Source organism: Coregonus clupeaformis, chromosome 26 (genome assembly GCF_020615455.1).
Source record: "Coregonus clupeaformis isolate EN_2021a chromosome 26, ASM2061545v1, whole genome shotgun sequence".
In the NCBI taxonomy this organism is placed as follows: domain Eukaryota; kingdom Metazoa; phylum Chordata; class Actinopteri; order Salmoniformes; family Salmonidae; genus Coregonus; species Coregonus clupeaformis.
In genome coordinates, this window is record NC_059217.1 from 45,305,258 (window position 1) to 45,330,587 (window position 25,330).

Here is a 25,330-nt window from a genome sequence, read left to right on the forward strand (position 1 = left end):
CCTCCTCCCCCTCCTCTTGTCTCCTCCTCTCCCTCCTCCTGTCTCCTCCTCTCCTCCTCCTGTCTCCTCCTCTCCCTCCTACTGTCTCCTCCTCTCCCGCCTCCTGTCTCCTCCTCTCCCGCCTCCTGTCTCCTCCTCTCCCTCCTCCTGTCTCCTCCTCTCCCTCCTCCTGTCTCCTCCTCTCCCTCCTCCTGTCTCCTTCTCTCCCGCCTCCTGTCTCCTCCTCTCCCTCCTCCTGTCTCCTCCTCTCCCTCCCTCTCTCCTCTCCCTCCTCCTGTCTCCTCCTCTCCCTCCTCCTGTCTCCTCCTCTCCCTCCTCCTGTCTCCTCCTCTCCCTCCTCCTGTCTCCTCCTCTCCCTCCTCCTGTCTCCTCCTCTCCCTCCTCCTGTCTCCTTCTCTCCCGCCTCCTGTCTCCTCCTCTCCCTCCTCCTGTCTCTTCTTCACTCAACTCACCTTCCTCTTCATCAGTATCTTCTTCATATGATCCTCATCACTCCTTATCCTTACCAACACCAACAAATCTTCCATATTTCTCAGAACAATGTAGAAAATGTTTGGAAATAGTATTGAGAGATACTTTTACAATACATCAATACATCAAAAACTGTGTGAGTAATTGCATAAATGTCATAGGCTGAACTAGTTGCTGAATGTGCATGTATTTTTTTTTATAAGCATGTGCACCATACTTTAGTGTTTTTTTTAGATGCTATTGTTTTAATTATTTACTATTTAATTCTGTGTTGATGTGGTGGTGATTGTGTCTGTGTGTGAAGCCGTTTCTGTTCTACTAGTTAGTGTAGCAATGTACTGTTTGGTTTGGCATCATTTCCATTTCAAATTCAGTCAATTCAGTTGAATTTCAACTTCACATGACTTCCTGAATTGTATCTGTCCCTTACGTACACCCTCACGCCTATGCCCTCTCTCCACCAATCCCCTCCTCTCCCTCAGATCTCCCTGATCATAGCGTGTATCATCGGGGTGATAGCGTACCGTCTCGCTGTGTACGCGGCATTTGCTAGCATCATGAAGGACAGCCCCACCAACAACATCCACGTGGTGGGCTCCTTCATCACCCCTCAGCTCGCCACCTCTGTCACCGCGTCCTGCATCAACTTCGTCATCATCATGATCCTCAATGTGATGTATGAGAGAGTGGCCATCTGGATCACTGACATGGGTAAGATAGAGAGTAGTCATCCGGATCACTGACATGGGTAAGATAGAGAGTAGTCATCCGGATCACTGACATGGGTAAGATAGAGAGTAGTCATCCGGATCACTGACATGGGTAAGATAGAGAGTAGTCATCCGGATCACTGACATGGGTAAGATAGAGAGTAGTCATCCGGATCACTGACATGGGTAAGATAGAGAGTAGTCATCCGGATCACTGACATGGGTAAGATAGAGAGTAGTCATCCGGATCACTGGTAAGATGTAGGGATGGGTAAGATAGAGAGAAGGTAGGATGGGTAAGATAGAGAGAAGGTAGGATGGGTAAGATAGGGAGAAGGTAGGATGGGTAAGATAGGGAGAAGGTAGGATGGGTAAGATAGGGAGAAGGTAGGATGGGTAAGATAGGGAGAAGGTAGGATGGGTAAGATAGGGAGAAGGTAGGATGGGTAAGATGGGGAGAAGGTAGGATGGGTAAGATAGGGAGAAGGTAGGATGGGTAAGATAGGGAGAAGGTAGGATGGGTAAGATAGAGAGAAGGTAGGATGGGTAAGATAGGGAGAAGGTAGGATGGGTAAGATAGGGAGAAGGTAGGATGGGTACGATAGGGAGAAGGTAGGATGGGTAAGATAGGGAGAAGGTAGGATGGGTACGATAGGGAGAAGGTAGGATGGGTAAGATAGAGAGAAGGTAGGATGGGTAAGATAGGGAGAAGGTAGGATGGGTAAGATAGGGAGAAGGTAGGATGGGTAAGATAGGGAGAAGGTAGGATGGGTAAGATAGGGAGAAGGTAGGATGGGTAACAGGGTAGAGAGAAAGATTGTTGTTTTAAATCAGATTACAAACAGATAAAGACTTATTTCTAGTTGCTAAAAAGACAATACCAAAATGTGTTTTTACAACCAGTTTGCAACCTGACAATGACAATAGGAATGACGTCGTTAAAAGACAGTCGCAGCACTGCTTGAGTGAATCAATGCTGATTTACTAATAGACAATCAATTCCTTATTGTAGACTCTCCTTGTTGTGAATGTTGCTTTCCTCAGAGGTCCCCAAGACCCACCTGGAGTACGAGAACAAGCTGACAGTGAAGATGTTCCTGTTCCAGTTTGTCAACTACTACTCTTCCTGTTTCTACGTGGCCTTCTTCAAGGGGAAGTTCGTCGGCCGTCCTGGAGACTACATCTACATGTTCGGCTGGAGCAAGCTGAGGAACGAGGAGGTGGAGTACTTACTTTCTACTACGTCATATAACGAGAATTACAACCAATCGGTCCCTGCTACAACCAGTTTAACACGTCCAATTCATAACAAGGTCAAAACGTCGTATTTTGGTTGTTATCGCATCAGATACCCTGGCTACAACCAGATGGACATATATTTTTTTTTTTCTGATTGCCAAAACAACGTTAGCAAAACGTTCCTTATACAACCAGTACAACTTGACCCTGCAACCAGTTCTGCCCATTGTGAGGAAGATGAAAACCTGGACTTGACCCCATGTCTGTCCTTCCCCAGTGTGACCCCGGTGGCTGTCTCATTGAGCTGACCACTCAGCTGGTCATAGTGATGGCAGGCAAACAGGTGTGGGGTAACGTCCAGGAGGCTCTGGTCCCGTAAGTATTCATTCTGACATTGCCGACCGACATCTAAGGTCAGTAAACACGTTATCTTGGGGGGCCAAATCCTAACTTAAGATGTGTGTGTGTACTCTGACTTAACTTGGAATTGGAGGGGTAAATCATTAATAATGAAAGATCTGCGCTAAAACTCGAGTCACGCATGCTGATATCAACTTAGGATTCAGCCCTTTAGCTTTCTAGACATTCTAGCCACAAACCTCTGACCACTGTGTTGATACTTCCAGGTGGCTACTGAACTGGTGGGGGAGCCGTAAAGCCCGCAGCCACCCAGAGAGTCTGTACAGCCGCTGGGAGCAGGACCACGACCTGCAGAACTTTAGCCATCTGGGACTCTTTTATGAGTACCTGGAGATGGGTGAGTACACAGACCAATACATACAGTGGGGGAAAAAAGTATTTAGTCAGCCACCAATTGTGCAAGTTCTCCCACTTAAAAAGATGAAAGAGGCCTGTAATTTTCATCATAGGTACATGTCAACTATGACAGACAAATTGAGAAAAGAAATTCCAGAAAATCACATTGTAGGATTTTTAATTAATTTATTTGCAAATTATGGTGGAAAATAAGTATTTGGTCACCTACAAACAAGCAAGATTTCTGGCTCTCACAGACCTGTAACTTCTTCTTTAAGAGGCTCCTCTGTCCTCCACTCGTTACCTGTATTAATGGCACCTGTTTGGACTTGTTATCAGTATAAAAGACACCTGTCCACAACCTCAAACAGTCACACTCCAAACTCCACTATGGCCAAGACCAAAGAGCTGTCAAAGGACACCAGAAACAAAATTGTAGACCTGCACCAGGCTGGGAAGACTGCATCTGCAATAGGTAAACAGCTTGGTTTGAAGAAATAAACTGTGGGAGCAATTATTAGGAAATGGAAGACATACAAGACCACTGATAATCTCCCTCGATCTGGGGCTCCACGCAAGATCTCACCCCGTGGGGTCAAAATGATCACAAGAACGGTGAGCAAAAATCCCAGAACCACACGGGGGGACCTAGTGAATGACCTGCAGAGAGCTGGGACCAAAGTAACAAAGCCTACCATCAGTAACACTACGCCGCCAGGGACTCAAATCCTGCAGTGCCAGACGTGTCCCCCTGCTTAAGCCAGTACATGTCCAGGCCCGTCTGAAGTTTGCTAGAGTGCATTTGGATGATCCAGAAGAGGATTGGGAGAATGTCATATGGTCAGATGAAACCAAAATAGAACTTTTTGGTAAAAACTCAACTCGTCGTGTTTGGAGGACAAAGAATGCTGAGTTGCATCCAAAGAACACCATACCTACTGTGAAGCATGGGGGTGGAAACATCATGCTTTGGGGCTGTTTTTCTGCAAAGGGACCAGGACGACTGATCCGTGTAAAGGAAAGAATGAATGGGGCCATGTATCGTGAGATTTTTGAGTGAAAACCTCCTTCCTTCAGCAAGGGCATTGAAGATGAAACGTGGCTGGGTCTTTCAGCATGACAATGATCCCAAACACACCGCCCGGGCAACGAAGGAGTGGCTTCGTAAGAAGCATTTCAAGGTCCTGGAGTGGCCTAGCCAGTCTCCAGATCTCAACCCCATAGAAAATCTTTGGAGGGAGTTGAAAGTCTGTGTTGCCCAGCGACAGCCCCAAAACATCACTGCTCTAGAGGAGATCTGCATGGAGGAATGGGCCAAAATACCAGCAACAGTGTGTGAAAACCTTGTGAAGACTTACAGAAAACGTTTGACCTGTGTCATTGCCAACAAAGGGTATATAACAAAGTATTGAGAAACTTTTGATATTGACCAATTACTTATTTTCCACCATAATTTGCAAATAAATTCATTAAAAATCCTACAATGTGATTTTCTGGAATTTTTTTCTCATTTTGTCTGTCATAGTTGACGTGTACCTATGATGAAAATTACAGACCTCTCTCATCTTTTTAAGTGGGAGAACTTGCACAATTGTTGGCTGACTAAATACTTTTTTCCCCCACTGTATATGCCTTGCCATTTTCATATATATATATATATATATATATATATAGCTCTAACCACTTAGCATACATCTATCCCTAAAAACGTAGCATATACAGTGCATTCGGAAAGTATTCAGACCCCTTTGACTTTTTCAACAAAAAAAATACATTACAGCCTTATTCTAAAATGTATTAAATAAAAAATGTTCCTCATCAATTTACACACAGTACCCCATAAGGACAAAGCAAAAACAGGTTTTTAGAAATGTTGGCAAATTTATTAAAAACAAAAAACAGAAATACCTTATTTACATAAGTATTCAGACCCTTTGCTATGAGACTAAAAAATGAGCTGAAATTAGTTTCAATTGATTGGACATGATTTAGAAAGACACACAGGTCCCACAGTTGACAGTGCATGTCAGAGCAAAAACTAAGCCATGAGGTCGAAGGAATTGTCCGTATAGCTCCGAGACAGGATTGTGTCGAGGCACAGATCTGGGGAAGGGTAACAAAAAATGTCTGCAGCATTGAAGGTCCCCAAGAACACAGTGGCCTCCATCATTCTTAAATGGAAGAAGTTTGGAACCACCAAGACTCTTTGGAGGAGAAGGGCCTTGGTCAGGGAGGTGACTAAGAACCCGATGGTCACTCTGACAGAGCTCCAGAGTTCCTCTGTGGAGATGGGAGAACCTTCCAGAAGGACAACCATCTCTGTAGCACTCCACCAATCAGGCCTTTATGGTAGAGTGGCCAGACGAAAGCCACTCCTCAGTAAAAGGCACATGACAGCCTGCTTGGAGTTTGCCAAAAGGCACCTAAAGACTCTCAGAACATGACAAACAAGATTCTCTGGTCTGATGAAACCAAGATTGAACTCTTTGGCCTGAATGCCAAGCGTCATGTCTGGAGGAAACCTGGCACCATCCCTACGGTGAAGCATGGTGGTGGCAGCATAATGCTGTGGGGATGTTTTTCAGAGGCAGGGACTGGGAGACTAGTCAGGATCGAGGGAAAGATGAATGGAGCAAAGTACAGAGAGATCCTTGATGAAAACCTGCTCCAGAGCGCTCAGGACCTCAGACTGGGGTGAAGGTTCACCTTCCAACAAGACAACGACCCTAAGCACACAGCCAAGATAATGCAGGAGTGGCTTTAGGACAAGTCTCTGAATGTCCTTGAGTGGCCCAGCCAGAGTCCGGACTTGAACCCCGATCAAATATCTCTGGAGAGACCTGAAAATAGCTGCGCAGCGACGCTCCCCATCCAACCTGACAGAGCTTGAGAGGATCTGCAGAGAAGAATGGGAGAAACTCCCCAAATACAGGTGTGCCAAGCTTGTAGCGTCATACCCAAGAAGACTTGAGGCTGTAATCGCTGCCAAGGGTGCTTCAACAAAGTACTGAGTAAAGGGTCTGAATACTTGTGTAAATGTGACATTTCAGTCTTTTTATTTTTTATAGATTTGCAGAAATAAAAAAAATAAAAAAACAGTTTTTACCTTGTCATTATGGGGTATTGTGTGTAGATTGATGAGGGGGGGAAAAAACAATTTAATCCATTTTAGAATAAGGCTGTAACGTAACAAAATGTGGAAAAGGTCAAGGGGTCTAAATACTTTCTGAATGCGCTGTAGGCGCTTTCTCAATTAGTCTTTCCTTGAATCCTGGTATCGTCTCTCTTCACCTCCTTATTAAAATGTTTTGGAGGAGATCCGAGGGAGGGACGTTGTATCTTCTCCATTGTGTTTTGAGAAGTGGAAGGGGATGCAAGAAATCGAGGAAAGTTGAATTGAGAAACAGCCATACCCTCTAAAGAAATTTAGAAACAATGGATTGAGAAACAGCCATACCCTCTAAAGAAATGTAATACTCACCATCATATCTCTCTCCTCTCCTCTCCTCTCCTTCCTCTCCCTCCTCCCTCCTCCCCTCCCTCCCTCCCCTCCCTCTCCCTCCCTCCCCCCCCTCCCCTCCCTCCTCTCCCTCTCCCTCTCTCCTCTCCTCTCCTCTCCTCTCCTCTCCACAGTGATCCAGTTTGGTTTCATCACTCTGTTCGTGGCCTCCTTCCCTCTGGCCCCCCTGCTGGCGCTGTTGAACAACATCATAGAGGTTAGAGTGGATGCCTGGAAGTTCACCACCCAGTTCCGCCGGCCCGTGGCGGCCAAGGCCCACAGCATCGGAGCCTGGCAGGAAATACTGAACGGAGTTGCCGTCTTCTCAGTCGTCACCAACGTGAGTATGGCTGTCCTAAAGTACAGTAGAGTAGAGTGTAGAGTACAGTAGAATATAGTACAGCAGAGTAGAGTATAGAGTACAATAGAATATTGTAGAGTACAGTACAGTACAGTAGAGTACAGTAGAGTACAGTTCAGTACAGTAGAGTACAATAGTGTAGAGAAGAGTAGGGTAGAGTAGAGTACAATTAAGTGTACAGTAGAGTAGAATACAGTAGAGTATAGTACAGTCTAGTACAGTAGAGTACAGTAGAATAGAGTGGAGTGTAGAGTAGAGTATATTACAGTAGAGTACAGTATAGTATAGTGTAGAGTACAGTAGAGTACAGTAGAGTGTAGAGTAGAGGGTCGAGTAGAGAGTACGGTAGAGGGTAGAGTAGAGGGTAGGGTAGAGGGTAGAGTAGAGGGTAGAGTAGAGGGTAGAGTAGAGGGTAGAGTAGAGGGTAGAGTAGAGGGAGTAGAGGGTAGAGTAGGGGTAGAGTAGAGGGTAGAGTAGAGGAGAGAGAGGGTAGAGTAGAGGGGTAGAGTAGAGAGGTAGAGTAGAGGAGGGTAGAGTAGAGGGGTAGAGTGAGAGGGTGGAGAGAGGGTAGAGTAGAGGGTGGAGTAGAGGGTAGAGAGGGTAGAGATAGAGGGTAGAGTAGAGGGTAGAGTAGAGGGTAGAGATAGAGGGTAGAGTAGGGGAGGGTAGAGTAGAGGGGCAGAGTAGAGGGTAGAGGGGTAGAGTAGAGGGTAGAGTAGAGGTAGAGATAGAGATGAGAGAGGGTAGAGTAGAGGGTGAGAAGAGGTGAGTAGAGGGTAGAGAAGAGGGGTAGAGTAGAGAAGTAGAGAGAGGGTGAGATAGGGGAGGGTAGAGTAGAGGGGTGAGGTAGAGGGTAGAGAGTGAGGAGAGAGTAGAGGTGAGGAGGGTAGAGTAGAGGGGTGGGAAGGTAGAGGGAGAGTAGAGTAGAGGGTAGAGTAGAGGGTAGTAGAGGAGTAGAGTAGAGGGTAGAGAAGAGGGTAGAGTAGAGGGTAGAGTAGAGGGTAGAGTAGAGGGTAGAGTGAGAGGGTAGAGAAGAGGGTAGAGTAGAGTAGAGAGAGGGTAGAGTAGAGGGTAGAGTAGAGGGGTGGAGTAGAGGGTAGAGTAGAGGGTAGAGTAGAGGGTAGAGTAGAGGGTAGAGTAGAGGGTAGAGTAGAGGGGTGAGTAGAGGGTAGAGAGGTAGAGTAGAGGGTTAGAGTAGAGGGTAGAGTAGAGGGTAGAGTAGAGTGAGAGTAGAGGAGAGGGGTAGAGTAGAGTGAGAGGGGTAGAGTAGAGGGTAGAGTAGAGGGTAGAGTAGGGTGGGTAGAGAGAGGGTAGAGTGAGGGTAGAGTAGAGGGGTAGAGTAGAGGGTAGAGTAGAGGGTAGAGGGTAGAGTAGAGGGTAGAGTAGAGGGGTAGAGTAGAGGATAGAGGGTAGAGGAGAGGGTAGAGGGTAGAGTAGAGGTAGAGTAGAGGGGAGAGTAGGGTAGAGTAGAGGTAGAGTAGAGGGTAGAGTAGAGGGTAGAGTAGAGGGAGTGAGTAGAGGGGAGAGGGTAGGGAGTAGAGGGTAGAGAGGAGGGTAGAGGGGAGAGAGAGGGTAGAGTAGAGGGTAGAGGGTAGAGTAGAGGGTAGAGTAGAGGGTAGAGGTAGAGGGTAGAGAGAGTAGAGTAGAGGGAGAGGGTAGAGTAGAGGGTAGAGTAGAGGAAGTAGAGGGTAGAGTAGAGGGTAGAGTAGATTGCAGTAGAGTAGGAGAGGGTAGAGTGAGAGTAGAGGGTAGAGTAGAGGGTAGAGTAGAGGGTAGAGTAGAGGGTAGAGTAGAGGGTAGAGGGTAGAGTAGAGGGTAGAGTAGAGGGTAGAGTAGAGGGTAGAGTAGAGGGTAGAGGAGAGGGTAGAGTAGAGGGTAGAGTAGAGGTAGAGTAGAGGGTAGAGTAGAGGGTAGAGTAGAGGGGGTAGAGTAGAGGGTAGAGTAGAGGGAGGTAGAGTAGGGGTAGAGGAGAGGTAGAGGGTAGAGTAGAGGGTAGAGTAGAGGGAGAGTAGAGGGTAGAGTAGAGGGTAGAGAGAGGGTAGGAGTAGAGGGTAGAGTAGAGGGGTAGAGTAGAGGGTAGAGTAGAGGGTAGAGATAGAGGGTAGAGTAGAGGGTAGAGTAGAGGGTAGAGTAGAGTGGTGAGAGTAGAGGGTAGAGTAGAGGGTAGAGTAGAGGGTAGAGTAGAGGGTAGAGTAGAGGGTAGAGTAGAGGAGAGGGGTAGAGTAGAGGTGAGTAGAGAGTAGAGGGAGGAGTAGAGGGTAGAGTAGAGGGTAGAGTAGAGGGAGTAGAGTAGAGGGTAGAGTAGAGGGTAGAGTAGAGGGTAGAGTAGAGGGTAATAGAGGGTAGAGTAGAGGTGAGTAGAGTAGAGGGTAGAGATAGAGGGTAGAGTAGAGGGTAGAGTAGAGGGTAGAGATAGAGGGTAGAGAAGAGGGTAGAGTAGAGGGTAGAGATAGAGGGTAGAGTAGAGGGTAGAGTAGAGGGTAGAGTAGAGGGTAGAGAAGAGGGTAGAGTAGAGGGTAGAGTAGAGGGTAGAGTAGAGGGTAGAGTAGAGGGTAGAGAAGAGGGTAGAGTAGAGGGTGAGGGTAGAGTAGAGGGTAGAGTAGAGGGGTAGAGTAGAAGGGGTAGAGTAGAGGGTAGAGGGTAGAGAGAGAGTAGAGTGAGGGTAGAGGGTAGAGTAGAGGGAGAGTAGAGGGGAGGGTAGAGTAGAGGGGTAGAGTAGAGGGTAGAGGGTAGAGTAGAGGGTGGAGTAGAGGTAGAGGGTGAGAGGGTAGAGTAGAGGGTAGAGTAGAGGGTAGAGTAGAGGGTAGAGTAGAGGGTAGAGTAGAGAAGAGGGTAGAGATAGAGGGTAGAGTAGAGGGTAGAGTAGAGGGTAGAGTAGAGGGTAGAGTAGAGGGTAGAGTAGAGGGTAGAGTAGAGGGTAGAGTAGAGGGTAGAGTAGAGGGTAGAGTAGAGGGTAGAGATAGAGGGTAGAGTAGAGGGTAGAGTAGAGGGTAGAGTAGAGGGTAGAGTAGAGGGTAGAGAGTAGAGTAGAGGGTAGAGTAGAGGGTAGAGAGTAGAGAGAGGGTAGAGTAGAGGGTAGAGTAGAGGGTAGAGTAGAGGGTAGAGTGAGGGTAGAGTAGAGGGTAGAGTAGAGGGTAGAGTAGAGGGTAGAGAGTAGAGGGTAGAGTAGAGGGTAGAGTAGAGGGTAGAGTAGAGGGTAGAGTGGGGGAGAGGGTAGAGTAGAGGGTAGAGTAGAGGGGTGAGAGGGTAGAGGGTAGAGGGTGAGAGATAGAGGGTAGAGTAGAGATAGAGGGTAGAGTAGAGGGTAGAGTAGAGGGTAGAGTAGAGGTGAGGGTAGAGTAGAGGGTAGAGAGTAGAGGGTAGAGTAGAGGGTAGAGTAGAGGGTAGAGTAGAGGGTAGAGGGAGTAGAGTAGAGGGTAGAGGGTAGAGTAGAGGGTAGAAGAGGGTAGAGTAGAGGGTGAGAGAAGAGGGTAGAGGTAGGGGGTAGAGTAGAGGGTAGAGTAGAGGGTAGAGTAGAGGGTAGAGTAGAGGGTAGAGTAGAGGGTAGAGTGGAAGAGGGTAGAGTAGAGGGTGAGGAGAGGGTAGAGTAGAGGGTAGAGAGAGAGGGTAGAGTAGAGGGTAGAGTAGAGGGTAGAGATAGAGGGGGTAGAGAAGAGGGTAGAGTGAGAGAAGAGGGTAGAGAGGTAGAGGGTAGAGTAGAGGGTAGAGTAGAGGGTAGAGTAGAGGGTAGAGGAGAGTAGAGTAGAGTAGAGTAGAGATAGAGGGTAGAGTAGAGGGTAGAGAAGAGGGTAGAGAGAGGGTACAGTAGAGAGTAGAGGGTAGAGTAGAGGGTAGAGTAGAGGGTAGAGTAGAGGGTAGAGTAGAGGGCAGAGTAGAGGGTAGAGTAGAGTAGAGTAGAGAGAGAGGGTAGAGAAGAGGGTAGAGTAGAGGGTAGAGGGTAGAGTAGAGGGTAGAGAGAGGGTAGAGGGGTAGAGTAGAGAGGGTAGAGTAGAGGGTAGAGTAGAGGGTAGAGTAGAGGGTAGAGTAGAGTAGAGTAGAGTAGAGGGTAGAGTAGAGGGTAGAGTAGAGGGTAGAGTAGAGGGTAGAGTAGAGGGTAGAGTAGAGGGTAAGAGGGTAGAGTAGAGGGTGAGAAGAGGGTAGAGTAGAGGGTAGAGGTAGAGAGTGAGAGAGGGTAGAGTAGAGGGTAGAGTAGAGGGTAGAGTAGAGGGTAGAGTAGAGGGTAGAGTAGAGGGTAGAGTAGAGGGTAGAGAAGAGGGTAGAGTAGAGGAGTAGAGTAGAGGGTAGAGTAGAGGGTAGAGTAGAGGGTGAGAGTAGAGGGTGAGAGAAGAGGGTAGAGTAGAGGGTAGAGTAGAGGGTAGAGTAGAGGGTAGAGTAGAGGGTAGAGAGAGAGAGAGAGGGTAGGAAGAGGTAGAGAAGAGGTAGAGTAGAGTAGAGTAGAGATAGAGGGTAGAGTAGAGGGTAGAGTAGAGGGTAGAGAAGAGGGTAGAGAGTAGAGTAGAGTAGAGGGTAGAGGGTAGAGTAGAGGGTAGAGTAGAGGGTAGAGAAGAGGAGTAGAGGTAGAGTAGAGGGTAGAGTAGAGGGTAGAGAGGGTAGAGGGTAAGAGGGTAGAGAAGAGGGTAGAGAAGAGGGTAGAGAAGAGGGTAGAGTAGAGTAGAGGGTAGAGTAGAGGGTAGAGTAGAGAGAGAGTGGGAGAGTAGAGGGTAGAGTAGAGTGAGTAGAGGGAAGAGGGTAGAGTAGAGGGGTGGAAGAGGAGAGGGTAGAGTAGAGAGAGTGAGAGTAGAGGGAGGAGTAGAGGGTAGAGTAGAGGGTAGAGAGGGTAGAGTAGAGGGTAGAGGGTAGAGTAGAGGGTAGAGTAGAGGGTAGAGAGAGGGTAGAGTAGAGGGTAGAGTAGAGGGTAGAGTAGAGGGTAGAGTAGTTAGGGTGAGAGTAGAGGGTAGAGTAGAGGGTAGAGAAGAGGGTAGAGGGGTAGAGAGAGGGTAGAGTAGAGGGTAGAGAGTAGAGGGTAGAGGGTAGAGTAGAGGAGTAGAGGGTAGAGAGAGTAGAGAGAGAGGGTAGAGAAGAGAAGAGGGTAGAGTAGAGGGTAGAGTAGAGGGTAGAGGAGAGGGTAGAGTAGAGGGTAGAGTAGAGTAGAGTAGAGGGTAGAGAGAGGAGGGGAGAGGGTAGAGAAAGAAGAGGGTAGAGAAGAGGGTAGAGAGGTAGAGGGTAGAGAGGTAGGAGTAGAGAGTAGGGTAGAGTAGAGGGTAGAGTAGAGGGTAGAGTAGGAGTAGAGTAGAGGGGTAGAGTAGAGGGTAGAGAGAGTGAGAGTAGAGGGTAGAGTAGAGGGTAGAGTAGAGGGTAGAGTAGAGGGTAGAGAGTAGAAGGGTAGAGTAGAGGGTAGAGGGTAGAGTAGAGGGTAGAGTAGAGGGTGAGAGGGGTAGAGAGAGGGTGTAGAGTAGAGGTAGAGTAGAGGGTAGAGGAGAGTAGAGAGTAGAGGGTAGAGAGAGGGTAGAGAAGAGGGTAGAGTAGAGGGTAGAGTAGAGGGTAGAGTAGAGGGTAGAGTAGAGAAGAGGGAGAGGGGGGGAGTAGAGTAGAGGAGTAGAGGGTAGAGTAGAGGGTAGAGAAGAGGGTAGAGAGAGGGTAGAGTAGAGGGTAGAGTAGAGGTAGAGTAGAGGGAGGGTAGAGTAGAGGGTAGAGAGAGTAGAGGGTAGAGTAGAGAGTAGAGAAGAGAGAGTAGAGTAGAGGGTAGAGGGTAGAGTAGAGGGTAGAGTAGAGGTAGAGTGAGTAGGGTAGAGTAGAGGGTAGAGATAGAGGGTAGAGTAGAGGATAGAGTGAGAGGGTAGAGTAGAGGGTAGAGTAGAGGGTAGAGTAGAGAAGAGGGTAGAGAAGAGGGTAGAGTAGAGGGTAGAGAAGGTGAGCAGAGTGGTAGAGTAGAGGGTGAGAGGGTAGAGTAGAGGGTAGAGTAGAATAGAGGGTAGAGAAGAGGGTAGAGTAGAGGGGTAGGGGTAGAGTAGAGGGTAGAGTAGAGGGTAGAGTAGAGGGTAGAGAGAGGTAGAGAGGTAGAGTAGAGGGTAGAGTAGAGTAGAGTAGAGGGGTAGAGTAGAGGGTAGAAGAGGGGTAGAGAAGAGGGTAGAGAGGGTAGAGTAGAGAAGAGGGTAGAGAAGAGGGGTAGAGTAGAGGGTAGAGTAGAGGGTAGAGAGGTAGAGTAGAGGGTAGAGTAGAGGGTAGAGAAGAGGGTAGAGAAGAGGGAGTAGAGGTAGAGTAGAGGGTAGAGTAGAGGGTAGAGATGAGGGTAGGAGAGGGTAGAGTAGAGGGTAGAGTAGAGTACAGTAGAGAGAGGGTAGAGTAGAGGGTAGAGTAGAGGGTAGAGTAGAGGGTAGAGAAGAGGGTAGAGTAGAGGGTAGAGTAGAGGGTAGAGTAGAGGGTAGAGTAGAGGGTAGAGAAGAGGGTAGAGTAGAGGGTAGAGTAGAGGGTAGAGTAGAGGGTAGAGTAGAGGGTAGAGAAGAGGGTAGAGTAGAGGGTAGAGTAGAGGGTAGAGTAGAGGGTAGAGAAGAGGGTAGAGTAGAGGGTAGAGTAGAGGGTAGAGATAGAGGGTAGAGTAGAGGGTAGAGAAGAGTTGAGAGAGGGTAGAGAGAGGGTAGAGAGGGTAGAGTAGAGGGTAGAGAAGAGGGTAGAGGGAGTAGAGTAGAGGGTAGAGTAGAGGGTAGAGTAAGAGGGTAGAGTAGAAGGTAGAGATAGAGGGTAGAGTAGAGGAGTAGGTAGAGAGAGAGGGTAGAGAAGAGGGTAGAGAAGAGGGTAGAGTAGAGGGTAGAGAAGGAGTAGAGAGTAGAGGGTAGAGTAGAGGGTAGAGAAGAGGGCAGAGAGGGGGTAGAGTGAAGAGTAGAGGGTAGAGAGTAGAGAGAGGGTAGAGGAGAGAAGAGTAGAGAGAGGGTAGAGAAGAGGGGTAGAGTAGAGGGTAGAGTAGAGGGTAGAGGAGAGGGTAGAGAGGTAGGGAGAGTAGAGAGGGTAGAGAGTAGAGGGTAGAGAAGAGAGGTAGAGTAGAGGGGTAGAGTAGAGGGTAGAGAGAGAGTAGAGATAGAGGGTAGAGAAGAGGGTAGAGTAGAGGGTAGAGTGAAGAGGGTAGAGAGAGGGGTAGAGATAGAGGGTAGAGTAGAGGGTAGAGTAGAGGGTAGAGTAGAGGGTAGAGTAGAGTAGAGAGAGGGTAGAGAGGGTAGAGGGTAGGAGAGAGTAGAGAGGGTAGAGAGTAGAGGGAGGTAGAGAAGGAGAGGGTAGAGTAGAGGGGGAGAGTAGAGGGTAGAGAGAGAGGGGTAGAGGGTAGAGTAGAGGGTAGAGGAGAGGAGAGTAGAGGGTAGAGAGAGGGTAGAGAGAGGGTAGAGTAGAGGTAGAGAGAGAGGGTAGAGAGAGGGTAGAGTAGAGAGGAGAGTAGAGGGTAGAGTAGAGGGTAGAGTAGAGGGTGAGTGAGAGGGTAGAGTAGAGGGTAGAGAAGAGGGTAGAGTAGAGGGTAGAGTAGAGTACAGTAGAGAGAGGGTAGAGTAGAGGGTAGAGTAGAGGGTAGAGTAGAGGGTAGAGAGAGTAGGAGTAGAGGGTAGAGTAGAGGCAGAGTAGAGGGTAGAGAAGAGGGTAGAGTAGAGGGTAGAGTAGAGGGTAGAGTAGAGTCAGTAGAGTAGAGGGTAGAGTAGAGGGTAGAGTAGAGGGTAGAGTAGAGGTAGAGTAGAGGGGAGAGTAGAGGGTAGAGTAGAGGGTAGAAGAGGGTAGAGTAGAGGGTAGAGTAGAGGGTAGAGTAGAGTAGAGATAGAGTGAGAGTAGAGGGGTAGAGTAGAGGGTAGAGAAGAGGGTAGAGTGAGGGTAGAGGTAGAGGGTAGAGTAGAGGGTAGAGTAGAGGGTAGAGTAGAGAGGGGTAGAGGGTAGAGTAGAGGGAGAAGAGGGTAGAGAGTAGAGGGTAGAGAAGAGGGTAGAGTAGAGGGTAGAGGGGTGAGGAGGGTAGAGAGAGGGGTGGTAGAGAGAGAGGGTAGAGTAGAGGGTAGAGAAGAGGGTAGAGAGTAGAGTAGAGGTAGAGGGTAGAGGGTAGAGTAGAGTAGAGGGTAGAGTAGAGGGTAGAGTAGAGGGTAGAGAAGAGGGTAGAGATAGAGTACAGTAGAGAGAGGGTAGAGTAGAGGGTAGAGTAGAGGGTAGAGAAGAGGGTAGAGTAGAGGGTAGAGTAGAGGGTAGGTAGAGGGTAGAGTAGAGGGTAGAGTAGAGGGTAGAGAAAGAGGGTAGAGTAGAGGGTAGAGTAGAGGGTGAGTGAGGTAGAGAGAGGGTAGAGTAGAGGGTAGAGTAGAGGGTAGAGTAGAGGGTAGAGGAGGGAGAGGGTAGAGTAGAGGGTAGAGAAGAGTAGAGGGTAGAGTAGAGGGTAGAGTAGAGGGTAGAGAGAGGGTAGAGTAGAGGAGTAGAGAGAGGAGTAGAGGGTAGAGTAGAGGGTAGAGTAGAGGGTAGAGTAGAGATAGAGGGTAGAGTAGAGGGGTAGAGTAGAGGGTAGAGAGTGAGGGTAGAGTAGAGGGTAGAGGTAGAGGGGGGGAGTAGAGTAGAGGGTAGAGTAGAGGGTAGAGAAGAGGGTAGAGAGAGGGTAGAGAGAGAGTAGAGTAGAGGGTAGAGTAGAGGGTAGAGAGAGAGTAGAGGGTAGAGTGAGAGGGTAGAGTAGAGGGTAGGAAGAGGGTAGAGTAGAGGGTAGAGTAGAGGGTAGAGTAGAGGGTAGAGTAGAGGGTAGGAAGAGGGAGAGTAGAGGGTAGAGTAGAGGGTAGAGAGAGGGTAGAGTAGAGAGGGTAGAGAAGAGGGTAGAGTAGAGGGTAGAGAAGAGGGAGAGTAGAGGGTAGAGTAGAGGGAGAGGGGGTAGAGTAGAGGGTAGAGAGAGAGGGTAGAGTGAGGGTAGAGTAGAGGGTAGAGTAGAGGGTAGAGGGAGAGTAGAGGGTAGAGTAGAGAGAGGGTAGAGTAGAGGGTAGAGTAGAGGGTAGAGAGAGGGTAGAGTAGAGGGTAGAGTAGAGGGGTAGAGTAGAGGGTAGAGAGTAGAGGGTAGAGTAGAGGGTAGAGTAGAGGGTAGAGTAGAGGGGTAGAGTGAGAGGGTAGAGTAGAGGGTAGAGAAGAGGGTAGAAGGAGGGTAGAGATAGAGGGTAGAGAAGAGGGTGAGTAGAGTAGAGGGTAGAGTAGAGGGTAGAGAGAGGGTGAGAGTAGAGGGTAGAGTAGAGGGTAGAGTAGAGGGTAGAGTAGAGGGTAGAGAAGAGGGTAGAGAAGAGGGTAGAGTAGAGGGTAGAGAGAGGGTAGAGTAGAGGGTAGAGAGAGGGTAGAGTAGAGGGTAGGTAGAGTAGAGGGTAGAGTAGAGGGTAGAGTAGAGGGTAGAGTAGAGGGTAGAGTAGAGGTAGAGTAGAGGGTAGAGTAGAGGGTAGAGGAGGGTAGAGTAGAGGGTAGAGTAGAGGGTAGAGAGAGTAGAGGGTAGAGTAGAGGGTAGAGTAGAGGGTAGAGTAGAGGGTAGAGTAGAGGGTAGAGTAGAGGGTAGAGAAGAGGGTAGAGAAGAGGGTAGAGTAGAGGGTAGAGTAGAGGGTAGAGTAGAGGGTAGAGTAGAGAGGGTAGAGTGAGAGTAGGTAGAGGGTAGAGTAGAGGTAGAGGGAGGGTAGAGTAGAGGGTAGAGTAGAGGGTAGAGTAGGGAGTAGAGGGTAGAGTAGAGGGTAGAGTGAGAGGGTAGAGTAGAGGGTAGAGTAGAAGAGGGTAGAGTAGAGGGGTAGAGTAGAGGGTAGAGTAGAGGGTAGAGTGAGAGGAGTAGAGTAGAGGGTAGAGGGAGTAGAGGGTAGAGTAGAGGGTAGAGAGGGTAGAGTAGAGGGTAGAGTAGAGGGTAGAGTAGAGGGTAGAGTAGAGGGTAGAGTAGAGGGGTAGAGTAGAGGGTAGGAGTAGAGGGTAGAGAAGAGGGTAGAGTAGAGGGTAGAGTAGAGGGTAGAGATAGAGTACAGTAGAGAGAGGGTAGAGTAGAGGGTAGAGTAGAGGGTAGAGTAGAGGGTAGAGAAGAGGGTAGAGTAGAGGGTAGAGATAGAGTACAGTAGAGAGAGGGTAGAGTAGAGGGTAGAGTAGAGGGTAGAGGGTAGAGTAGAGGGTAGAGTAGAGGGTAGAGTAGAGGGTAGAGGAGTAGAGTAGAGGGTAGAGTAGAGGGTAGAGTAGAGGGTAGAGTAGAGGGTAGAGTAGAGGGTAGAGAAGAGGGTAGAGAGTAGAGGGTAGAGTAGAGGGTAGAGTAGAGAGTAGAGTAGAGGGTAGAGTAGAGGGTAGAGTAGAGGGGTAGAGAGTAGAGGAGGGTAGAGTAGAGGGTAGAGGTAGAGAGGGTAGAGATAGAGGGTAGAGAAGAGGGTAGAGTAGAGGGTAGAGTAGAGGGTAGAGTAGAGGTAGAGTAGAGGGTAGAGTAGAGGGTAGAGTAGAGGGTAGAGTAGAGGGTAGAGTAGAGGGTAGAGAAGAGGGTAGAGTAGAGGGTAGAGAAGTAAGAGAGTAGAGGGTAGAGTAGAGGGTAGAGTAGAGGGTAGAGTAGAGGTAGAGGGTAAGAGGGTAGAGTAGAGGGTAGAGTAGAGGGTAGGGTAGAGTAGAGGGTAGAGTAGAGGGTAGAGTAGAGGGTAGAGTAGAGAGAGGGTAGAGAGAGTAGGGGTAGAGTAGAGGGTAGAGTAGAGGGTAGAGTAGAGGGTAGAGAAGAGGGTAGAAGAGGGTAGAGTAGAGGGTAGAGTAGAGGGTAGAGAGTAGAGGGTAGAGTAGAGGGTAGAGTAGAGGGTAGAGTAGAGGGGTAGAGGTAGAGGGTAGAGGGTAGAGTAGAGGGTAGAGAGAGGGTAGAGTAGAGGTAGAGGTAGAGAAGAGGGTAGAGTAGAGGGTAGAGATAGAGGGGTAGAGTAGAGGAGTAGAGAAGAGGGTAGAGTAGAGGGTAGAGTAGAGGGTAGAGTAGAGGGTAGAGTAGAGGGTAGAGAAGAGGGTAGAGTAGAGGGTAGAGGGGGTAGAGTAGAGGGTAGAGAAGAGTGGAGAGTAGAGTGAGAGTAGAGGGTAGAGTAGAGGGTAGAGAAGAGGGTAGAGTAGAGGGTAGAGTAGAGGGTAGAGATAGAGGGTAGAGTAGAGAGGGTAGAGAGAGGGGGGGTAGAGTAGAGGGTAGAGTAGAGGGTAGAGTAGAGGGTAGAGTGGGTAGAGAGGGTAGAGTAGAGGGGTAGAGAGAGGGTAGAGTAGAGGGTAGAGTAGAGGGTAGAGTAGAGGGTAGAGTAGAGGGTAGAGTAGAGGGTAGAGTAGAGGGTAGAGTAGAGGGTAGAGTAGAGGGTAGAGTAGAGGGTAGAGTAGAGGGTAGAGGGGTAGAGTAGAGGGTGAGTAGAGGGTAGAGTAGAGGGTAGAGAGAGAGTAGAGTAGAGGGGTAGAGTAGAAAGTAGAGTAGAGGGTAGAGTAGAGGGTAGAGGGGGTAGAGTAGAGGGTAGAGAAGAGGGGTAGAGAGAGGGTAGAGTAGAGAGTAGAGGGTAGAGTAGAGGGTAGAGAGAGGGTAGAGTAGAGGGGTAGAGGGTAGAGTAGAGGGTAGAGTAGAGTACGGTAGAGTAGAGGGTAGAGTAGAGGGTAGAGAAGAGGGTAGAGTAGAGTACAGTAGAGATAGAGGGTAGAGTAGAGTACAGTAGAGAGAGGGTAGAGTAGAGGGTAGAGTAGAGGGTAGAGAAGAGGGTAGAGTAGAGAGTAGAGATAGAGGGTAGAGTAGAGGGTAGAGAAGAGGGTAGAGTAGAGGGTAGAGTAGAGGGTAGAGTAGAGGGTAGAGTAGAGGGTAGAGTAGAGGGTAGAGAGGGTAGAGTAGAGGGTAGAGTAGAGGGTAGAGTAGAGGGTAGAGTAGAGGGTAGAGTAGAGGGTAGAGTAGAGGGTAGAGTAGAGGGTAGAGAAGAGAGTGAGAGTAGAGAGTAGGGTAGAGGGTAGAGGGTAGAGTAGAGGTAGAGTAGAGGTGAGGGTAGAGTAGAGGGTAGAGTAGAGGGGTAGAGTAGAGGGTAGAGTAGAGGGTAGAGTAGAGGGTAGAGGGTAGAGGTAGAGGGTAGAGTAGAGGGTAGAGTGAGGGGTAGAGAAGAGGGTAGAGTAGAGGGTAGAGTAGAGGGTAGAGTAGAGGGTAGAGTAGAGGGTAGAGTAGAGGGTAGAGTAGAGGGTAGAGTAGAGGGTAGAGAGAGGGTAGAGTAGAGGGTAGAGTAGAGAGGGTAGAGTAGAGGGTAGAGTAGAGGGTAGAGTAGAGGGTAGAGTAGAGGGTAGAGTAGAGGGTAGAGTAGAGGGTAGAGTAGAGGGTAGAGTAGAGTAGAGGGTAGAGAAGAGGGTAGAGTAGAGGGTAGAGTAGAGGGTAGAGTAGAGGGTAGAGTAGAGGGTAGAGTAGAGGGGTAGAGTAGAGGGTAGAGTAGAGGTACAGTAGAGGGGTAGAGTAGAGGTGAGTAGAGGGTAGAGTAGAGGGTAGAGTAGAGGGTAGAGTAGAGGGTAGAGTAGAGGGTAGAGTAGAGGGTAGAGTAGAGGGTAGAGTAGAGGGTAGAGTAGAGGGTAGAGTAGAGGGTAGAGTAGAGGGTAGAGTAGAGGGTAGAGTAGAAGAGTAGAGGGTAGAGTAGAGGGTAGAGTAGAGGGTAGAGTAGAGGGTAGAGTAGAGGGTAGAGTAGAGGGTAGAGAAGAGGGTAGAGGGTAGAGAAGAGGGTAGAGTAGAGTACAGTAGAGAGAGGGTAGAGTAGAGGGTAGAGTAGAGGGTAGAGTAGAGGGTAGAGTAGAGGGGTAGAGTAGAGGGTAGAGTAGAGGGTAGAGATAGAGTACAGTAGAGAGAGGGTAGAGTAGAGGGTAGAGGGTAGAGTAGAGGGTAGAGAAGAGGGTAGAGTAGAGGGTAGAGTAGAGGGTAGAGTAGAGGGTAGAGGGTAGAGTAGAGGGTAGAGTAGAGGGTAGAGTAGAGGGTAGAGTAGAGGGTAGAGTAGAGGGTAGAGTAGAGGGTAGAGTAGAGGGTAGAGTAGAGGGTAGAGTAGAGGGTAGAGTAGAGGGTAGAGTAGAGGGTAGAGTAGAGGGTAGAGTAGAGGGTAGAGTAGAGGGTAGAGTAGAAGGGGTAGAGTAGAGGGTAGAGAGGGTAGAGTAGAGGGTAGAGTAGAGGGTAGAGTAGAGGGTAGAGTAGAGGGTAGAGTAGAGGGTAGAGTAGAGGGTAGAGTAGAGGGTAGAGTAGAGGGTAGAGTAGAGTACAGTAGAGAGAGGGTAGAGTAGAGGGTAGAGTAGAGGGTAGAGTAGAGGGTAGAGTAGAGGGTAGAGTAGAGGGTAGAGTAGAGGGTAGAGTAGAGGGTAGAGTAGAGGGGGGTAGAGTAGAGGGGTAGAGTAGAGGGTAGAGTAGAGGGTAGAGTAGATGGGGTAGAGGGGGTAGAGTAGAGGGTAGAGTAGAGGGTAGAGTAGAGGGTAGAGTAGAGGGGAGAGGGTAGAGTAGAGGGTAGAGTGAGGGTAGAGTAGAGGGTAGAGTAGAGGGTAGAGAGGGGGTAGAGTAGAGGGTAGAGGGTAGAGTAGAGGGTAGAGTAGAGGGTAGAGTAGAGGGTAGAGTAGAGGGTAGAGTAGAGGGTAGAGTAGAGGGTAGAGTAGAGGGTAGAGATAGAGTACAGTAGAGAGAGGGTAGAGTAGAGGGTAGAGTAGAGGGTAGAGTAGAGGGTAGAGATAGAGTACAGTAGAGAGAGGGTAGAGTAGAGGGTAGAGTAGAGGGTAGAGTAGAGGGTAGAGAAGAGGGTAGAGTAGAGGGTAGAGTAGAGGGTAGAGTAGAGGGTAGAGTAGAGGGTAGAGTGAGGGTAGAGTAGAGGGTAGAGAGAGGGTAGAGTAGAGGGTAGAGTAGAGGGTAGAGTAGAGGGGTAGAGTAGAGGGTAGAGAAGAGGGTAGAGAGAGGGTAGAGTACAGTAGGGGAGTAGAGGGTAGAGTAGAGGGTAGAGTAGAGGGTAGAGTAGAGGGTAGAGTAGAGGGTAGAGTAGAGGGTAGAGTAGAGGGTAGAGTAGAGGGTAGAGTAGAGGGTAGAGTAGAGGGTAGAGGGTAGAGTAGAGGGTAGAGTAGAGGGTAGAGTAGAGAGGGTAGAGTAGAGGGTAGAGTAGAGGGTAGAGTAGAGGGTAGAGTAGAGGGTAGATGGGTAGAGTGAGGGTAGAGTAGAGGGGTAGAGTAGAGGGTAGAGTAGAGGGTAGAGTAGAGGGTAGAGTAGAGGGTAGAGTAGAGGGTAGAGTAGAGGGTAGAGTAGAGGGGTAGAGTAGAGGGTAGAGTAGAGGGTAGAGTAGAGGGTAGAGTAGAGGGTAGAGAAGAGGGTAGAGTAGAGGGTAGAGTAGAGGGTAGAGTAGAGGGTAGAGTAGAGGGTAGAGTAGAGGGTAGAGTAGAGGGTAGAGTAGAGGGTAGAGATAGAGTACAGTAGAGAGAGGGTAGAGTAGAGGGTAGAGTAGAGGGTAGAGTAGAGGGTAGAGTAGAGGGTAGAGTAGAGGGTAGAGTAGAGGGTAGAGTAGAGGGTAGAGTAGAGGGTAGAGTAGAGGGTAGAGTAGAGGGTAGAGTAGAGGGTAGAGTAGAGGTAGAGGGTAGAGTAGAGGGTAGAGTAGAGGGTAGAGTAGAGGGTAGAGTAGAGGGTAGAGTAGAGGGTAGAGTAGAGGGTAGAGTAGAGGGTAGAGTAGAGGGTAGTAGGGGTAGAGTAGAGGGTAGAGTAGAGGGTAGAGTAGAGGGTAGAGTAGAGGGTAGAGTAGAGGGTAGAGTAGAGGGTAGAGTAGAGGGTAGAGTAGAGGGTAGAGTAGAGGGTAGAGTAGAGGGTAGAGTAGAGGGTAGAGTAAGAGGGTAGAGAAGAGGGTAGAGTAGAGGGTAGAGTAGAGGGTAGAGTAGATTACAGTAGAGAGAGGGTAGAGAAGAGGGTAGAGTAGAGGGTAGAGTAGAGGGTAGAGTAGAGGGTAGAGTAGAGGGTAGAGAAGAGGGTAGAGTAGAGGGTAGAGTAGAGGGTAGAGTAGAGGGTAGAGTAGAGGGTAGAGTAGAGGGTAGAGTAGAGTACAGTAGTGTAGAGTAGGCCCTGAGCATAGGGGCCTGACAAGAGATACTCAACGAAGTGGTCGTGCTCTCGTTTGTTACTAACGTTAGTATAGCAGTTCTGCTCCTGTAGAGTAGAGTAGAGTAGAATATACTAGAATCAAGTAGAAGCTGTGTTCTTGTGGTCTTGTTTGATATCTCGACCTATGGGACTCTCCCTATATTCAGTGCTTATAATCCTCCTATAAACATATATTTTTTGTTAACGTTAGTTTTAATATCTAAACCCGCTCTTTCCACCCCTCAGGCGTTCATCGTAGCCTTCACATCAGACATGATTCCCCGGCTGGTGTACATGTATGCCTACAGCCCTGGCAACGATCTCTCTATGAAGGGCTACATCAACAATAGCCTGTCGGTGTTCAACATCTCTGGGTTCTCTGACGACAACCGGCCTGATGATGGAGAAAGCCCTGAATGGTTCAACAGCTCTGTCATCACCACCTGCAGGTAGGTCTGTGTCTGTGTCTGTGTGTCTGTGTGTCTGTCTGTGTGTCTGTGTGTCTGTCTGTCTGTGTGTCTGTGTGTGTGTGTGTGTGTGTCTGTGTCTGTGTCTGTGTGTCTGTGTCGGTGTGTGTGTGTGTGTCTGTGTCGGTGTGTCTGTGTGTGTGTGTGTCTGTGACCTGTGTGTGTCTGTGTCTGTGTGTGTCTGTGTGTGTGTCTGTGTCTGTATGTGTATGTGTGTGTGTGTGTCTGTGTGTGTCTGTGTGTGTGTCTGTGTCTGTATGTGTGTGTCTGTGTCTGTATGTGTCTGTGTGTGTGTGTGTGTGTCTGTGTTTGTGTGTGTGTGTCTGTGTGTGTGTCTGTGTGTTTCTGGGTGTGTCTGTGTGTGTGTCTGTGTGTGTGTGTGTATGTGTGTGTGTGTGTGTGTGTCTGTGTGTGTGTGTCTGTGTGTGTGTCTGTGTCTGTATGTGTGTGCTGTGTCTGTATGTGTCTGTGTCTGTGTGTGTGTGTGTGTGTCTGTGTGTGTGTGTGTGTGTGTCTGTGTGTGTGTCTGTGTGTTTCTGGGTGTGTGTGTGTCTGTGTGTGTGTGTGTGTGTGTTTCTGTGTGTGTGTGTGTGTTTCGTGTGTGTGTGTGTGTGTCTGTGTGTCTGTCTGTGTGGTGTGTGTCTGTGTGTGTGTGTGTGTGTGTGTGTGTGTCTGTGTGTGTGTGTCTGTGTCTGTGTGTGTGTGTGTGTGTGTGTGTGTGTGTGTGTCTGTGTCTGTGTGTGCGTGTCTGTGTGTGTGTGTCTGTGTGTCTGTGTGTGTGTGTGTGTGTGTGTCTGTGTGTGTGTGTGTCTGTGTCTGTGTGTGTGTCTGTGTCTGTGTGTGTGTGTGTTTCTGTGTGTGTGTGTGTGTGTGTCTGTGTGTGTGTGTGTCTGTGTGTCTGTGTCTGTGTGTGTGTGTGTCTGTGTGTGTGTCTGTGCTTCTGTGTGTGTGTGTCTGTGTGTGTGTCTGTGTGTGTGTCTGTGTGTGTGTGTGTGTGTCTGTGTGTGTGTCTGTATGTGTGTGTGTGTGTGTGTGTGTGTGTCTGTGTCTATGTGTGTGTGTGTCTGTGTGTGTCTGTGTGTCTGTGTGTGTGTGTGTGTGTGTGTGTGTGTGTGTGTGTGTGTGTGTGTGTGTGTGTGTCTGTGTGTGTCTGTGTCTGTGTGTGTCTGTGTGTGTGTGTGTGTGTGTGTGTGTGTGTCTCTGTGTGTGTCTGTGTCTGTGTGTCTGTGTGTGTGTGTGTCTGTGTGTTTCTGTGTCTGTGTGTTTCTGTGTGTGTGTGTCTGTGTGTGTGTGTTTCTGTGTGTGTGTTTCTGTGTGTCTGTGTGTCTGTGTCTGTGTGTCTGTGTCTGTGTGTGTGTGTGTGTCTGTGTGTGTCTGTGTGTGTGTGTGTCTGTGTGTGTGTGTCTGTGTGTGTGTGTGTGTGTGTGTCTGTGTCTGTGTGTCTGTGTGTGTGTCTGTGTGTGTGTGAGTGTGTGTCTGTGTCTGTGTGTTTCTGTGTTTCTGTGTGTGTGTGTTTCTGTGTGTGTGTGTGTGTGTCTGTGTGTGTGTCTGTGTCTGTGTGTGTCTGTGTGTGTCTGTGTCTGTGTGTGTCTGTGTGTGTGTCTGTGTGTGTGTGTGTTTCTGTGTGTGTGTTTCTGTGTGTGTGTGTGTCTGTGTCTGTGTGTCTGTGTGTGTGTGTCTGTGTCTGTGTGTGTCTGTGTCTGTGTGTGTGTGTGTCTGTGTGTGTGTGTGTGTGTCTGTCTGTGTGTGTCTGTGTGTGTGTGTGTGTGTGTCTGTGTGTCTGTGTGTGTGTGTGTGTGTCTGTGTGTGTGTGTGTGTCTGTGTGTGTGTGTGTCTGTGTCTGTGTGTTTGTGTGTTTCTGTGTGTGTGTGTTTTTCTGTGTGTGTGTGTGTGTGTGTGTGTCTGTGTGTGTGTGTCTGTGTGTGTCTGTGTGTGTCTGTGTGTGTGTGTCTGTGTGTGTGTCTGTGTGTTTCTGTGTGTGTGTGTGTGTGTGTGTGTCTGTGTGTGTGTGTGTGTTTCTGTGTGTGTGTGTGTGTGTGTTTCTGTGTGTGTGTGTGTGTGTGTGTGTGTGTGTCTGTGTGTGTGTCTGTGTGTGTGTGTGTGTGTGTGTGTGTGTGTGTGTGTCTGTGTCTGTGTCTGTGTGTGTGTCTGTGTCTGTGTGTGTGTGTGTGTCTGTGTGTCTGTGTGTCGTTGTGTGTGTGTGTGTGTGTGTGTGTCTGTGTGTGTGTGTGTGTGTGTGTGTCTGTGTGTGTGTCTGTGTGTGTGTCTGTGTGTGTCTGTGTGTTTCTGTGTGTGTGTTTGTGTGTGTGTTTCTGTGTGTGTGTGTGTGTGTGTGTGTGTGTTTCTGTGTGTGTGTGTGTGTGTGTGTGTGTGTGTGTGTGTGTGTGTGTGTGTGTGTGTGTGTGTGTCTGTGTGTGTGTGTGTGTGTGTGTGTGTGTGTGTGTGTGTGTGTGTGTGTGTGTGTGTCTGTGTCTGTGTCTGTGTCTGTGTCTGTGTGTGTGTGTGTGTGTGTGTGTGTGTGTGTGGCAGCAGCAGCAGTAGTAATAGTAGTAGTTCAAATCAAATCACATTTTATTTGCCACGTGCGCCGAATACAACAGTGAAATGCTTACTTACAAGTCCTTAACCAACAATGCAGTTTTAAGAAAGAAGTGAAGTAAATAATAGATAAGTAAAAAATAAAAAACAATTAAAGAGCAGCAGTAAAATAAAATAACAGTAGGGGAGGCTATATACAGGGGGTACCGGTACAGAGTCAATGTAATGGGGGCACCCGGTTAGTCAAGGTAATTGAGGTAATATGTACATGTGGGTAGA

General features: G+C 48.7%; 1 protein-coding gene across 4 annotated transcripts in view; it reads left to right on the forward strand.

Moving 5' to 3' along the window:
- The window catches only part of LOC121540745 (anoctamin-5), a 114,744-nt gene that overhangs the window by 82,864 nt on the left and 6,550 nt on the right, over nt 1–25,330 (forward strand). For all 4 annotated transcript variants that reach the window (XR_005995540.2, XM_045207882.1, XM_045207883.1 and 1 more), the window contains 6 exons: nt 954–1,182; nt 2,226–2,401; nt 2,698–2,795; nt 3,047–3,177; nt 6,810–7,015; nt 22,293–22,495. Coding sequence is in view for 3 of the 4 variants with exons in the window: in XM_045207882.1 (XP_045063817.1) it covers nt 954–1,182; nt 2,226–2,401; nt 2,698–2,795; nt 3,047–3,177; nt 6,810–7,015; nt 22,293–22,495 (1,043 nt within the window). In the remaining variant the exon portion in view is untranslated. The remainder of the gene's footprint in view (nt 1–953; nt 1,183–2,225; nt 2,402–2,697; nt 2,796–3,046; nt 3,178–6,809; nt 7,016–22,292; nt 22,496–25,330) is intronic.